The sequence below is a fragment of the Oncorhynchus kisutch genome, linkage group LG22 (genome assembly GCF_002021735.2).
Source record: "Oncorhynchus kisutch isolate 150728-3 linkage group LG22, Okis_V2, whole genome shotgun sequence".
Classification (NCBI taxonomy): Eukaryota; Metazoa; Chordata; class Actinopteri; order Salmoniformes; family Salmonidae; genus Oncorhynchus; species Oncorhynchus kisutch.
Window position 1 is genome coordinate 31,706,905 of NC_034195.2, and position 16,264 is coordinate 31,723,168.

The window sequence follows — 16,264 nt, forward strand, 5'->3', positions numbered from 1 at the left end:
GCTTAGTTTGGCCGGGTGGCTAGCTCAAGGAAGAGTCTTGATGGTTTTTGGTACCCTACCCCCAGATCTGTGCTTCAACACAAACCTGTCTTGGAGCTCTACGGACAATTACTTCGACCTCATTCCTTGGTTTTCGCTCTGACATGCACTGTCAATATAGACTAGAGGTCGACCGATTATGATATTTCAACGCCAATACCAGTTATTGGAGGACCAAAATAAGCAGATACAATTAATTGGCTGATTTTTATATATATATTTGTAATAATGACAACTACAACAATACTGAGTGAACAATGAACACTTTTATTTTAACTTATTATAATACATCAATAAAATCTAATTTAGTCTCAAATAAATAATGAAACATGTTAAATTTGGTTTAAATAATGCAGAAACACAGTGTTGGAAAAGAGAGTAAAAGTGCAATATGTGCCATGTAAAAAAAGCTAGCGTTTAAGTTCCTTGCTCAGAACATGAGAACTTATGAAAACTGGGGGATCCTTTTAACATGAGTCTTCAATATTCCCAGGTAAGTTTTAAGTTGTAGTTATTATAGGGCTATTTCTCTCTATACCATTTGTATTTCATATACCTTTGACTATTGGATGTTCTAATTGGTACTTTAGTATTGCCAGCCTAATCTCTGGAGTTGATAGGCTTGAAGTCATAAACAATGCAAACGCAAATGCACGAAAGTGCTGTTTGAATGAATGCTTACGAGCCTGCTGCTGCCTACCACTGCTCAGTCAGACTGCGCTATCAAATCATAGACTTAATTATAATATAATAACACACAGAAATACGAGCCTTAGGTCATTAATATGGTCGAATCCGGAAACTCTCATTTAGAAAACAAAACGTTTATTCTTTCAGTCAATTCCGGAACTATTCCATATTTTATCTACCTGGTGGCATCCATAAGTCTAAATATTGCTATTACATTGCACAACCTTCAAATGTTATGTCATAATTATGTAAAATTCTGGCAAATTAGTTTGCAACGAGCCAGGCGGCCCAAACTGTTGCATAATAGTGATTAAGTTAAGATTGATTGTTTTTTATGAGATTAGTTTAATGCTAGCTAGCACCTTACCTTGGCTCCTTGCTGCACTCGCATAACAGGTAGTCAGCCTGCCACGCAGTCTCCTCGTGGAGTGCAATGTAATCGGCCATAATCGGTGTCCAAAAATGCCGATTACCTTTGTCATTATGGGGTATTGTGTGTAGATTCATGAAAAAATAAAATATTTAATCAATTTTAGAATTAGGCTGTAATGTAACAAAATGTGGAAAAGGGAAGGGGTCTGAATACTTTCCGAATGCACTGAATTTTGTATTATCTATTATAGACCTGTATCGGTTAGTGATATGACACTATCTGCCCACAGCATGCATTTTTTGACAACTCAATGTCTAAAGAATCTGTTCTTCTGCAATATGAACACAGAACATTTTCTACTATTATTGTGGCAATTTGACACAATTACAATCATGGTCTTGAATTGGACTCGTCTGGTCTCGGTCTCGATTTGCTCAGGTCTTGGTCTTAAATCAGTCTCGCTTTAGGTTGTCTTAAACACTGCTATCTGCACTGACTCGAGATCAAAGCGAGCCTAGCTGCGTTTGTACATTTGTTGATTATATTTACCTAGTTAAAGCACATTTTTGGTCAGCAATGAAAATCCAGGAAAAGCCAAGGTGTGTGCATCACCTGCGTGTTTGCGCCAGTGGTCCATTGCCGGGGGGGGGGGGGGGGGGGTCCTAAAATAACTCCACTGGCACTCGTGTATAACCGCAAACACGCAGTTGACGAAACAAATGCTCCATACACCGGTTGTAAAACTCCTCTATTCAATACTGGCTATGCAATTCTGACAAAGTCAACAACAAAAAAAGTTATTACAATAGCCTAATTGACAAGTAACTCCTATGCTGTCAAGATCTCCTGTGAACACTTAATATTTTAACCTTACAAATAGATAAACATCTTAGTTAGCTACCTTAGCCATTTGATCCCTGGTTCATTGAATGAGAGAATCATTTTACAAAGACATAACAAGTATTTGGTTGTAACTGTAATGTTGCAGGGTGACCAATCCTCTTCCCAGAGAGTCCAGGAGAGCTACTTGATATGCAGGAGTTTGCTCCAGCTGGGTTGGCTAAAAAGCCTGCAAACAAGGAAAAACGTGTTCCAAGGATCAGGCAAAGCTAATTTTCCAGTGTATAAGAGTTGTATTCAAGCAATTGCCAGGAAGTTCCCTCTCAGGATAAAGCTAAATCTGTATTTACACTTCATCTACACAAAGAGCTGTTTACCCCACAAAGAAGGTGGTACGCTTACAAAAGAGATAAGGGGTAATTGGCTCCATTCCCTTAGTAGAATAGTCAAAACAAGAACAGGTTCTAACCAGTTCTCACAGACTGTGTCTCTAAGATCAATGTGCAGAGGAACAAGGATAGATAAGTACATGAAGGCAGAATAATGTGACTAGGCATACGGAGAGATAATAATAAAAGTAAAATAAAGAACAATGTAGCAGCAACCAATGAGGAGTGTAAAAGTGTGTGTGTATGAGTGTGCATTTATGTGTGTTTCTGTTGTGTAGGTATGCGTGTGTGTTCTGTGTGTGTGTATACAGTGCCTTTGGAAAGTATTCAGACCCCTCGACTTTTTCCAAATGTAGTGTATGAGAATGTGTGAGGGTTTTGTGTGTGAGTGACAGTGTAGTGTGTGAGTGAATATATGGTGTGCATTTAAGTCTCGTGAGTGTGCGTAGGGTCAGTGCAAGATAGAGTCACAGTACAGATAGTTTGGGTAGCATTAATTGACTATTTAGCAGTCTGGCTATTTAGCAGTATTATGGCTTGGGGGTAGAAGCTGTCTCAGGTAGAGGTCGACCGATTATGATTTTTCAACGTCGATACCGATTATTGGAGGAACCCCCCCCCCCCCCCCCCCGATTTAAAAAAAGATGTTTTTGTAATAATGACAATTACATCAATACTGAATGAACACTTATTTTAACTTAATATAATACATCAATAAAATCAATTTAGCCTCAAATAAATAATGAAACATGTTCAATTTGGTTTAATCTCTAGCGTCGAGCAATCCCGTATCCGGGAGCGTAATCATAGCCTCAAGCTCATTACCATAATGCAACGTTTCCTATTCATGAAAATCGCAAATGAAATGAAATAAATATATTGAAACACAAGCTTAGCCTTTTGTTAACAACACTGTCACACAAGCATTTGTGTAAGAGTATTGATAGCCTAGCATAGCATTAAGCCTAGCATTCAGCAGGCAACAAAACAAGAAAAGCATTCAAATAAAATCATTTACCTCTGAAGAACTTCGAATGTTTTCAATGACGAGACTCTCAGTTAGATAGCAAATGTTCATTTTTTTCCAAAAATATTATTTGTGTAAGAGAAATAGCTCCGTTTTGTTCATCACATTTGGCTAAGAAAAAAAAAGAAAATGCAGTCACTTACAACGCCAAACCTTTTTCCAAATTAGCTCCATAATATCGACAGAAACATGGCAAACGTTGTTTAGAATCAATCCTCAAGGTGTTTTGCACAATTCTATTCGATGAAAAATTATTCCTGGCAGTCGGTTTGTCATCATAGGCAAACGGAAAAATACTGCAGCTGGAGATTACGCAATAATTGCGACGGAGGACACCAAGCGACCACCTGGTAAATGTAGTCTCTTATGGTCAATCTTCCAATGATATGCCTACGAATACGTCACAATGCTGCAGACACCTTGGGGAAAACGTGGAAAAGGTAAGCTGACTCCTAGCTCCTCCACAGCCATATAAGGAGTCATTGCCATGAGGCGGTTTCAAAAAATGCGGCACTTCCTGATTGTATTTTTATCTGGGTTTTTTCTGTAACATCAGTTCTGTGGCACTCGAAGACAATATCTTTGCAGTTTTGGAAACGTCCGAGTGTTTTCTTTCCAAAGCTGTCAATTATATGCATAGTCGAGCATCTTTTCGTGACAAAATATATTTTGTCCAAAAATTAAAAGAGCGCCCCCTATATCGAAGAAGTTAAATAATGCAAAAACAAAAAGTGTTGGAGAAGAAAGTAAAAGTGCAATATGTGCCATGTAAGAAAGCTAATGTTTAAGTTCCTTGCTCAGAACATGAGAACTTATGAAAGCTGGTGGTTCCTTTCAACATGAGTCTTCAATATTCACAGGTAAGAAGTTTTAGGTTGTAGTTATTATAGGAATTATAGGACTATTTCCCTCTATACCATTTGTATTTCATATACCTTTGACTATTGGATGTTCTTATAGGCACTTTAGTATTGCCAGTGTAACAGTATAGCTTCCGTACCTCTCCTCGCTCCTACCTGGGCTCGAACCAGGAACACATCGACAACAGACACCCTCGAAGCAGCGTTACCCATGCAGAGCAAGGGGAACAACTACTCCAAGTCTCAGAGCGAGTGACGTTTGAAAAGCTATTAGCGCGCACCCCGCTAACTAGCTAGCCATTTCACATTGGTTACACCAGCCTAATCTCGGGAGTTGATAGGCTTGAAGTCAAGAACAGCGCAATGCTTGAAGCATTGCGAAGAGCTGCTGGCAAAACGCACAAAAGTGTTGTTTGAATGAATGCTTACGTGCCTGCTGGTGCCTACCACCACTCAGTCAGACTGCTCTATCAAATCATAGACTTAATTATAACATAATAACACACAGAAATACGAGCCTTAGGTCATTAATATGGTCAAATCCGGAAACTATCATCTCGAAAATAAAACATTTATTAATTTTAGTGAAATACAGAACCGTTACGTATTTTATCTAACGGGTGCCATCCATAATTTTAAATATTGCTGTTATATTGCACAACCTTCAATGTTATGGCGGCCCAAACTGTTGCATATACCCTGAAGTGACACAATTTTCCCTGGCACCTGTGCTGCCTGCTAACTTGGATTTCTTTTAGCTAAATATGCAGGTTTAAAAATATATACTTCTGTGTATTGATTTTAAGAAAGGCATTGATGTTTATGGTTATGTACATGTTGGAGCAACTACAGTCCTTTTTCGTGAATGCGCACCGCATCGATCATTTGCAATGCAGGACACGCTAGATAAACTAGTAAAATCATCAATCACGTGTAGTTAACTAGTGATTATGATTGATTGATTGTTTTTTATAAGATAAGTTTAATGCTAGCTAGAAACTTACCTTGGCTTCTTACTGCATTCGTGTAACAGACAGGCTCCTCGTGGAGTGCACTGTAAGGCAGGTGGTTAGAGCGTTGGACTAGTTAACTGTAAGGTTGCAAGATTGAATCCCCGAGCTGACAAGGTAAAAATCTGTCGTTCTGCCCCTCAACAAGGCAGTTCCCTGACCGTTTCTAGGCCGTTATTGAAAATGAGTTCTTAACTGACTTGCCTAAAATATAAATATATCTTTTTTTAATAAATAAATAAAATCTGCCAAATCGGTGTCGAAAAATACCGATTGTTATGAAAACATGAAATCAGCCCTAATTAAATCGGCCATTCCAATGAATCGGTCAACCTCTAGTCTCGGGGGCTGTTGGTTCGAGAGCTGATGTTCCGGTACCATTTGCCGGATGGTAGCAGAGTGAACAGTCTATGGCTTGGATGGCTGGATTCTTTCCCTTGACAGCACCTGATAGAGGTCATGGATGGCAGGGTGCTCGGCCCCAGTGATGTACTGGGCTGTCTGCACCACTATTTGTAGCGCTGGCATTCAAGGGTGGTGCAATTGCCATACCAAGCTGTGATGCAGCCAGTCTCAATGGTGCAGCTGTATAACCTTTTGAGGATCCGAGGGACCATGCAAAGTATTTTCAGCCTAATTATTATGTGTATATAATTTCTTACTACTTGTTGGGTGATAAATGCATATTGCACTGTTGAGGATAGCTTGAAAGTAAGCATTTCACTGTACCTTTCACACCCTGTATCCCAGCAAAACTCAACTGGCGGACCGCGGTCCGGGTCCAGACCCAGAGAAGGGTCAATCCGGGCAACATCGCATTTTGTTATATACAAAAGTCAATACATCGTTTTTTAGACAGCTTTTTAAAAAATCTACTGGGCACAGCGGCCTCTTTAACTAACAAACTCTCTTTCTCACGCGCTCTCTCTCGAAGCAATGCCCACCTCTACTAGTGCCCCGTCTAATCCAATCATGTGGTTATATGCAAATACAAAAGGTTGCATCCTACCCAATCACATTAATCCAAATATCCTCTGTGAAACCCTGGGACAAGCAGTCAGAAAGAAACAAAGATTTGACCGCAGTTCAACTGTAAATATCACAGATAGGAGCTTAGTTACCAGAAGTTAATTAATATGGCTTGACGAGTGGACGGAACCGTATGTGTTCATTCTCCCCGCAACTAGCACAAAACCAATGTGCCTGATATGCAGCGAGTCCGTAGCTCTCGTGAAAAGTGCCCATGTTAAGCGCCATTATAACACCAGGCATAGTCAATTCGATTAGACATATACCCTGAACATGGAGGTGAGAACAATCAAGATGAATCAACTCAAATCCCAATATGAGAGTTCCACCAATATGAGAGTTCCATCCTTGTCAATTCCCTGATAGCCCAACAACGTGCAATGGAGTGTTCACTGAGGATAGCCTGGGTTTTTGGGAGAAAAAAAGAAAAAAAACATTTTCAGACGCTGAGATGGTAAAATAATGCATGTGTGAAGTTTTTGACACCTTATAAACAAAAAGATGAGCTCAGAGAAAGATCAAACAGATCCCACATCAATGACGACAACTGAAATATTAGCTGAAGATTTACCTTCACAAAATTGATGAGGCCATTGAGAATGCACCATGCATTTCATTGGCTGTGGATGAATCAACTGATAATACTGATAATGCCCAGCTTCTGGTGTTTGTCAGATTTTATAACGAAACCAAGAAAGAATTCTTGAGGAGCTGTTGGGCTTAACACATCTAGAAGCACCAACATGGTGAGAGGATATCCATGAGGCCATCAAAGGGATGCTGACAAGAAGGGGGATAGATCTGAAGTCAGGGGACTCCATCAGCACAGATGGAGCTCCAGACATGATAGGAAGAGGGAGGTGACTGGTGCACATTTGAAAGAGGACCACCCTGACCTGACATCATATCACTGCATCATCCACCAATCTGTCCTGTGTGCCAGTCTGGGAAAAGAGTTTGAGGTCATGACAACAATGATGAAACTGATCAACTTTTTGAGAACAACTTCATCCCTACAACACTGCCATTCTGACAAAGACCAATGCCAGTTGATGACTTACTACTGCACAACAATATCAGATGGCTCAGCAAAGGCAGGGTTTTTGAACGCTTTTGAGCCATTCAGGAATAAATCAAAGCTTTCTTATCAGAGCAAAAGTGTGATATGGCAACTAAGTTTCCTGAGTTTTTGGAAGATGAGAAGATGGAAACAGTGGAATTTTTGACAAACATTACATCACACCTCAATGTTAAGCTGCAGAGACGGGACAACACTGTGTGTGATATGATAACAGCAGTCTGAGCTTTCCAAAATAAATTTGAGCTTTTCAAGAATGATCTCCAAGGAGAACTTGTCCACTTCCCCAGTCTTCTGAGGTGTTCCGAGATGTTCCCAATGATCTCCAAGGAGAACTTGTCCACTTCCCCAGTCTTCTGAGGTGTTCTGAGATGTTCCCAATGATGTCCAAGGAGAACTTGTCCACTTCCCCAGTCTTCTGAGGTGTTCTGAGATGTTCCCAATGATGTCCAAGGAGAACTTGTCCACTTCCCCAGTCTTCTGAGATGTTCCCAATGATCTCCAAGGAGAACTTGTCCACTTCCCCAGTCTTCTGAGGTGTTCTGAGATGTTCCCAACCATGTTGATTTCATCTAGAAATTGATGGATAGCTTTAAGGCTCACTTTGATGACTTCGCTGTTGGAAGAGAACTGCTGCTGCTAATCCAGAAACCCTTCTTGGTCACAAAGAAGCTAAAAAAAAAAATCTTCAGATGGGTAGGTGTTGCATCACTGCAAATGGGGTTGACTAAGCTGCAAGAAGATGTGGCTTTGAAGGAGCAGGCTGGTGATTGTGACCCTGTCACTTTCTGGGGAAAGATGGTGCCTGCAATTGATGTCCCTGTTCTCAAGAAACTGGCACTATACATCCTGACCAGAAAGTATAATGTATCTCATTAATGCAGGGCAATGCCCAGAGTGACATATATACGTGATTATAAACTCGGCGGTTTAAGCCCTGAATGCTGATTGGCTGACAGCCGTGCTATATCAGACCGTATACCATGGGTATGACCAAACATGTATTATTTCCTAGAGGTCGACCAATTAATCGGCATGGTCGATTAAATAGAGCCGATTTCAAGTTTTCATAACAATCGGTAATCTGCATTTCTGGATGCCGATTATGGCCGATTACATTGCACTCCACGAGGAGACTGGTGGCAGGCTGACCACCTGTTACGCGAGTGCAGCAATGAGCCAAGGTAAGTTGCTAGCTAGCATTAAACTTATCTTACAAAAAACAATCCATCTTAACATAATCACTAGTTAACTACACATGGTTGATGATATTACTAGTTTATCTAGCTCGTCCTGCGTTGCATATAATCAATGCGGTGCCTGTTAATTTATCATCAAATCACAGCCTACTTTGCCAAACGGGTGACGATTTAACAAGCGCATTCGCAAAAAAAGCACTGTCGTTGCATTGATGTTTATGGTTAGGTCCACATTGGTGCCTTTCTTAAAATCAATACACAAACACATTTTTTTTAAAACTGCGTATGTAGTTAATATTGCCTGCTAACATGAATTTCTTTTAAAACTAGTTAGGGATAGGCGGGACGCAATGTCTCAACTAGCCAATTGCCAGGGGAAATGCAGAGCGCCAGATTCAAATAAAATACTATAAAATTCAAACTTTCATTAAATCACACATGTAAGATACTCAATTAAAGCTACACTCGCTGTGAATCCAGACAACATGTCAGATTTAAAAAATGCTTTTCGGCGAAAGCATAAGAAGCTATTATCTGATGATAGCACCAGCAGTAAACAAAGGGGTTAGCATATTTCAACCCTGCAGGTGCTACACAAAATGCTGAAGTAAAATATAAAACATGCAATACCTTTGACAAGCTTCTTTTGTTGGCACTCCAATATGTCCCATAAACATCACAATTGGTCCTTTTGTTCGATTAATTCCGTCCATATATATCCAAAATGTCCATTTATAAAGCGCGTTTGATCCAGAAAAAAACAGCTTACAAAAAACACAACGTCACTACAAAATATTTCAAAAGTTGCCTATAAACTTTGCCAAAATATTTCAAACTACTTTTGTAATACAACTTTAGGTATTTTTAAACGTTAATAATCGATCAAATTGTAGACGGGGCAATCTGTGTTCAATACAGGAATGAAAACAAACCAGCGCCACTTTTCAGGTCTTGCGCAACTCTCAACAGTGTACCCAGTTCCTGGTTGGCCTACTTCTTCATTGCACAAAGGAATAACCTCAACCAAATTCCAAAGACTGGTGACATCCAGTGGAAGCGGTAGGAACTGAAAACAAGTTCCTAAGAAATATCCCTTGGCAATGACAAGGCAGTGAACGGAGAGAGGCAAAAAAATATATATATTCTGAACAGTTAGTCCTCGGGGTTTTGCCTGCTACATAAGTTCTGTTATACTCACAGACATGATTCAAACAGTTTAAGAAACTTCAGTGTTTTCTATCCAAATCTATGAATAATATGCATATCTTATATTCTTCGCATTAGTAGCAGGAGGTTGAAATTGGGAACGCTATTTATCCAAAAGTGAAAATTCTGCCACCTAGCCCCAAGAGGTTCTAGGGAAATTGTGTCACTTCTCTTGTGATCTGTGCAAGCAGAGTCAGGGTATATGCATGCGAACTGTGTGAAGACCATTTCTTCCTAAAAAATACTAATTAATTTGCCAGAATTTTACATAATTATGACGTAAAATAGAAGGTTGTGCAATTTAACAGCAATATTTAGACTTAGGGTTGCCGCCCATTCGATAAAATACAGAACGGTTCCGTATTTCACTGAAAGAACAAACGTTTTGATTTAGAAATTATAGTTTCTGGATTTGACCATATTAATGACCTAAAGCTCGTATTTCTGTGTGTTTATTATATTATTATTAAGTCTATGATTTGATATTTGATAGAGCAGTCTGACTGAGCGGTGGTAGGCAGCACTTTCCTGCGTTTGCCAGCAGCTCTTCGCTGTGCTTCAAACATTGTGCTGTTTATGACTTCAAGCCTATCAACACCCAAGATTAGGCTGGCAATACTATTGTGCCTATAAGAACATCCAATAGTCAAATGTATATGATATGTATATACCAGGTGGTATCCGATTTTAAGTACCATGTCATCATACTTGATTCCAACCTCTCTTTTAAAAAGCATGTGAAAAAGGTAATTCAAATAACCAAATTCAACCTAGCTAATTTCCGATTTATACGAAATTGTTTGACTACAGAGGTAGCAAAACTGTACTTCAAATCTATGATACTCCCCCACTTAACATACTGCTTGACTAGTTGGGCCCAAGCTTGCTCTACAACATTAAAACCTATTCAGTCTGTCTACAAACAGGCTCTCAAAGTGCTTGATAGGAAGCCCAATAGCCATCATCATTGTCACATCCTTAGAAAGCATGAGCTCTTGAGTTGGGAAAATCTTGTGCAATACACCGACGCATGTCTTGTATTCAAGATCCTCAATGGCCTGGCTCCCCCTCCACTCAATATTTTTGTTAAACAGAAAACCCAGACATATGGCAGCAGATCCACAAGGTCTGCCATGAGAGGTGACTGTATAGTTCCCCTAAGGAAAAGCACCTTTAGTAAATCTGCATTCTCTGTGAGAGCTTCCCATGTCTGGAATACACTGCCATCAGACACACATAACTGCACCACATATCACACTTTCACAAAATGCTTGAAGACATGGCTAAAGGTCAATCAGAATTGTGAACATGGTCTCTAGCTGTGTGTTGCCGCTCTCCATGTTGTCTGTTGTCTGTAGCTTGTGAGGTGTGGAAACACTTTGTTGCTTTTATGAATTTTGTCTTGCTGCTTTTTGTTTTATGCTGCTCTGTCTGTATGCTACATCTTGCTTGTCCTATGTTGCTCTGTCTGTATGCTATGTCTTGCTTGTCCTATGTTGCTATGTCTTGCTTGTTCTATGTTGCTATTGTCTATATTGTAATTGTTTTTAATAACCTGCCCAGGGACTGCGGTTGAAAATTAGCCGGTTGGCTAAAACCGGCACTTTTACTGAAATGTTGATCAATGTGCACTGTCCCTGTAAAAATAAAAATAAACTCAAATGAAATACAAATGGTATAGAGAGAAATAGTCCTATAATAACTACAACCTAAAACTTCTTAACTGGGAATATTGAAGACTCATGTTAAAAGGAACGACCAGGTTTCATACGTTCTCATGTTCTGAGCAAGGAACTTAAACGGTAGCTTTTTTACATGGCACATATTGCACTTTTACTCTCTTTTCCAACACTGTGTTTTTGCATTATTTCAACCAAATTGAACATGTTTCATTATTTATTTGAGACTAAATTGATTTTATTGATGTATTATATTAAGTTAAAATAAGTGTTAATTCAATGTTGTTGTAATTGTCATCATTACAAATCTATAAATAAATAAGTCTGCTTTTTTTGGTCCTCCAATAATCGGTATCGGTGTTGAAAAATCATAAAAAATTTTACACCTTTAATTACAGATTATACTGGCAATAAGGCACCTCAGAGGTTTGTGGTATATGGCCAATATACCACGGCTAAGAGCTGTATCCGGGCACTCCGCATTGTGTCTCACAGAAGTGCTTTATTGCTTAATTATTGCATGGCACACAGTGAAGTTCTGAGCATTCAGATGATTATTTAGGTTAAACTCTTTTGTTCTCCAGAAAACATGCACTTGATTTAATTTTTATTTTATTCAAGGCCCATGTACAATGATTCACAGTGAACCTTTTGCATAGATAAATATGCAAGCACTTTTCATCTTGCGCAAAGTTGATGAAATATTGCACATGTTTACATTCGAAAGAAGTTGTATTTCATTCACATTTTAGTGTAATTTAATGTACATTTTATATAACAACATGTTTCCCAAGTCGTAGACGACTATGTTTGTTACTACGCTGTATCACAGCGCCGATAAAGTACGATATCCATCCGGACTTTTGCCACCTAGGAAATGTGTCACTGTACCTTCTCAAATAGTAGTTGAGTATCCCTGCTGTATCCTGTGCACGTGACCAATATTTAGATTTTTTTTCACTGCCCACCTCACTCACCCCTAAACTGTAGAGTTGTTCCTCATATATACCCCACAGCCTCCTGATTTTGATAAGGATATTAGCTATTGTTACTGCAAATATGTTGCTAGTTAGTTACTACCTGGAGGGGCTGCAGACGGGACTGGTGCAGTAGAAGTCAGTGAATCTCAGTCCGTCGGCCGCCAATCGGTCCAGGTTGGGCGTGAGCGAGGTTGGATGACCGTAGCATCCTAGGTCGCCGAACCCCAGGTCGTCCGCGAACAGGAGGATGAAATTCGAGGGAGGGGAGCCCGAGCAGCTCGTAACAAGCAGGTACAGTAAGGTGGTGAAAGATAGAAAATGGCCCATTCTGACTGACTGTTGCAACAAGCAGAAGTTAGTCATGAAAAGGAAAAGTGCTTAACATTAGCTATCTAACGTTTAAAGCTACTTCGCTTTTAAAAAGTGTTCAAGGTCGAGGCCTAACGATTTAAATAAATTGCTCTACGTGTTCACTTATTCTCCAATGTTATGTAATATTCCCTGTATCGTTGAGATAATAGCTGCGAGAGTTTGCTACACTAGACAACTGACGCAACATAAAAAAATCATGTGATTACCGAGACACAGTTGGCGCATTTGAACGTCGTCAGCAGTGTTTTGGAAATGAAAGTCCGTGGTCTACCACAAGGGGTCACCATATCACCATGTTTTGCTTGGCCGTGGCAGGTTTCCCCATCACCCCATCCTACTCTCTAAGTTTGCTTTGAAGATTCTTACCTTGACTCATTAAACTCCTGTCAACTGGTCTATGTGACACCTACTGCCTGCCTTGTCTTGGTCATGCTCACGGTATGATGGGTGGCCAACCCTCTTCCAGGAGAGTTACTGGTTAGAAAACCTAAAAACAGGCTTTTGCTCCAGGCCTAGGTTTGGGATCACACCCAAATCAGCTGACTATTAGAATCAGATGTGTTTAGAGCAGGGATGGAGCAAACTCATATCGTTCTCTAGGATAGGAGTTGGCCACTTGCCGGCTTTTCTTCTTCGATGAGTTTTACGGCGGTTGGCATCCAATGTTAATGGCCATTACCGCCACCAGCTGGATGGGGTATTAAATAAGAAAAAAATTATAATAATTCCAGTAAAATGATATCATACAAAATAAAACGACAAAAAAAAGGTTATTTAAAAAAAATTCAACATCATACTTCTTCAATCACAGTCCACTCCAAAATACATCCCTACACAGGCTCAGGGGCCTGTCATTGTGCTACTTTCACCGACTGGATTTCCTGCACCGCCTTGGCTGTAAAATCACAAAGACCCAAAAAACGTTCAGCGGCATTCAATGATTCCAATTTTCTTAGACTTCTTCCCCACTTGTGCTGTACAGTTTATGACCATTGCAATAAATAATACAAAGTACACCTTTTTAACATGTAGCATTTCCCTATCCCTCGGTTGATGAGAAACCTTCACTGGTCTTGGTGGCTCTACTACTGTTGCTTCTTCCTCGCTACCCGTTCCTTCCAAATGTTCTCACCACCTCCAGATAGGACACTCCTTACCCTTACCACCTCATTCTCCTTCACCAGGACACTCCTTACCCTTACCACCTCATTCTCCTTCACCAGGACACTCCTTACCCTTACCACGTCATTCTCCTTCACCAGGACACTCCAAGAGTTCAGGAGCATGTTTACCTCCAAAGTTGCAGAATTTCCCTTCATCTGGCATATGATATTGTTCCCTTCTGCACACACTTGACACATGATCAAATCTTTTACATTCATGACACTGAAGTGGCTTGTGCACAGAAGCTCTTACAGGGTATCTCATGAATCGTAACTATATATGAGAAGGGAGAGACTTCATCAAAAAACAGTAGCATGGATGAAGTGAACTTCTTTTCTCCATCTACTGTTACCATGCAGGTCCATTGACGTGCACCAACCACTCCATCGATTCTTCAGTTAAATCCTCTGCCTTTCTTTATTGCACCACCCCAGACATAACCCCCTTTAAAATCCATGCAGGAAACATTCCACTCCATATCTTTTTTAGTCTTAACACACGCTTCTTCTGCTCCGCAGACACACAAAAAAACACACTCTCACCGACTCCACACTTTCTTCCAACACATTCCAGATTTTCCTGGAGACGTTTAAACAGATTTCCCAAGTAGCATTCATCCAAAACCCTGACTCCAACCAAAAACGAGTCTAGTGGTTTCCTATTTTCCCAACATATCTTTACTTCTCGTTTCCCTTTTTCTTCACCACTGTAACCCACCCACTCACTTTCTGTACTATTAGCTTCACCAGACCCACTAGCAGTTTCAAACAAAACCTCAGTTTCCGGACCCACTAGCAGTTTCAAACAAAACCTCAGTTTCCACCAATGAACATCTACGTCACTTTTATGCTGGCCACTAAATGGGTTGAGAGTTTTAACCTTACCGGCTAACCTTACCGGCTAACCTTACCAGCTAACCTTACCAGCTAACCTTACCAGCTAACCTTACCAGATAATAGTGTTCCTTCAGTCCTATGTTCCCTCAGTACCCACTGAACCAATTTCAATAACAATTGGCACAAATGCTTATTGTCCAAATCATTTGTATTGTAATCAAATTTTGGCCTTGTTTGGGGACAGGGATCACTAGAATTATACCCAGTGTGCGTTGCAAGTGTTCATTTTCACATAACATTTTGGTCATTTAGCAGACAGTTTTTATCACACCTTTTATGGCATCAGACTTCTGACACCAATGCAGTAAATTTGAGTTGATAGGGGGCCACAAAATGTTGAGCCGGTATATGAAAGTATTTAGTATTTTGAAATTGTGTAACTTACTCAATCATTGCATTGTAGTTCAGGCCAGGGAGATAAAAATGACAAAATTCTCAAAAGTAATTGAAATACGCATTTCAAAAATATGTATCAGAAATACTACCCATCTTTGTTCCATCATGCAACAACAATGGCTCAACTAACCAAAATACATACATCATGGGTGTCAACATATAAGCTATGTAAGATATTTGTTTCCTGACTCCTGGTTTATAACATAGAACTGAGGGAACTTATAAGGCTGAGGGAACATAGGGCTGAGGGACGGAACATAGGGCTAAGGGAACAGGTCTGAGGAACAAAGGGCTGAGGGAGGGAACATAGGGCTAAGGGAACAGGTCTAAGGAACATAGGGCTGAGGGAGGGAACATAGGGCTAAGGGAACAAGTCTGAGGAACATAGGGCTGAAGGAACAGGTCTGAGGAACATAGGGCTGAGGGAGGGAACATAGGGCTAAGGGAACAGGTCTGAGGAACATAGGGCTGAGGGAGGGAACATAGGGCTAAGGGAACAGGTCTGAGGAACATAGGGCTGAGGGAACAGGTCTGAGAAACATCACATTGAAAATCACATTGTATGATTTTTAAGTAATTAATTTGCATTTTATTGCATGACATAAGTATTTGATACATCAGAAAAGCAGAACTTAATATTTGGTACAGAATCCTTTGTTTGCAATTACAGAGATCATACTTTTCCTGTAGTTCTTGACCAGGTTTGCACACACTGCAGCAGGGATTTTGGCCCACTCCTCCACACCCCCACTCCTCCATAGGCCCCAGGGTCCAGGGAACATAGGGCCCAGGGAACATAGGGAGCATAGGGCTGAGGGAACATAAGGAACATAGGGCCCAGGGAACATAGGGCTGAGTGAACGTAGGGCTGTGGGAACATACGTAGGTTAAGGGAACATAGGGCCAAGGGAACATAGGGCCAAGGGAACATATGGCCCAGGGAACATAGGGCCCAGAGAACATAGGGCTGTGGGAACTGAGGGAACATAGGGCCCGGGGTACATAGGACCCAAAGAACATAGGGCTGTGGAACTGAG

At 40.4% G+C, this 16,264-nt stretch overlaps 1 protein-coding gene across 1 annotated transcript in view; it reads right to left on the minus strand.

Annotated features, from left to right (window-relative positions):
* The window catches only part of arsa (arylsulfatase A), a 25,492-nt gene extending 11,957 nt beyond the window's left edge, over positions 1-13,535 (minus strand). The window contains exon 1 of the mRNA XM_020456170.2: positions 12,500-13,535. Within this exon, the coding sequence (XP_020311759.1) occupies positions 12,500-12,762 (263 nt within the window). The 5' untranslated portion in view covers positions 12,763-13,535. The remainder of the gene's footprint in view (positions 1-12,499) is intronic.
* Positions 13,536-16,264: the final 2,729 nt, after the last annotated feature.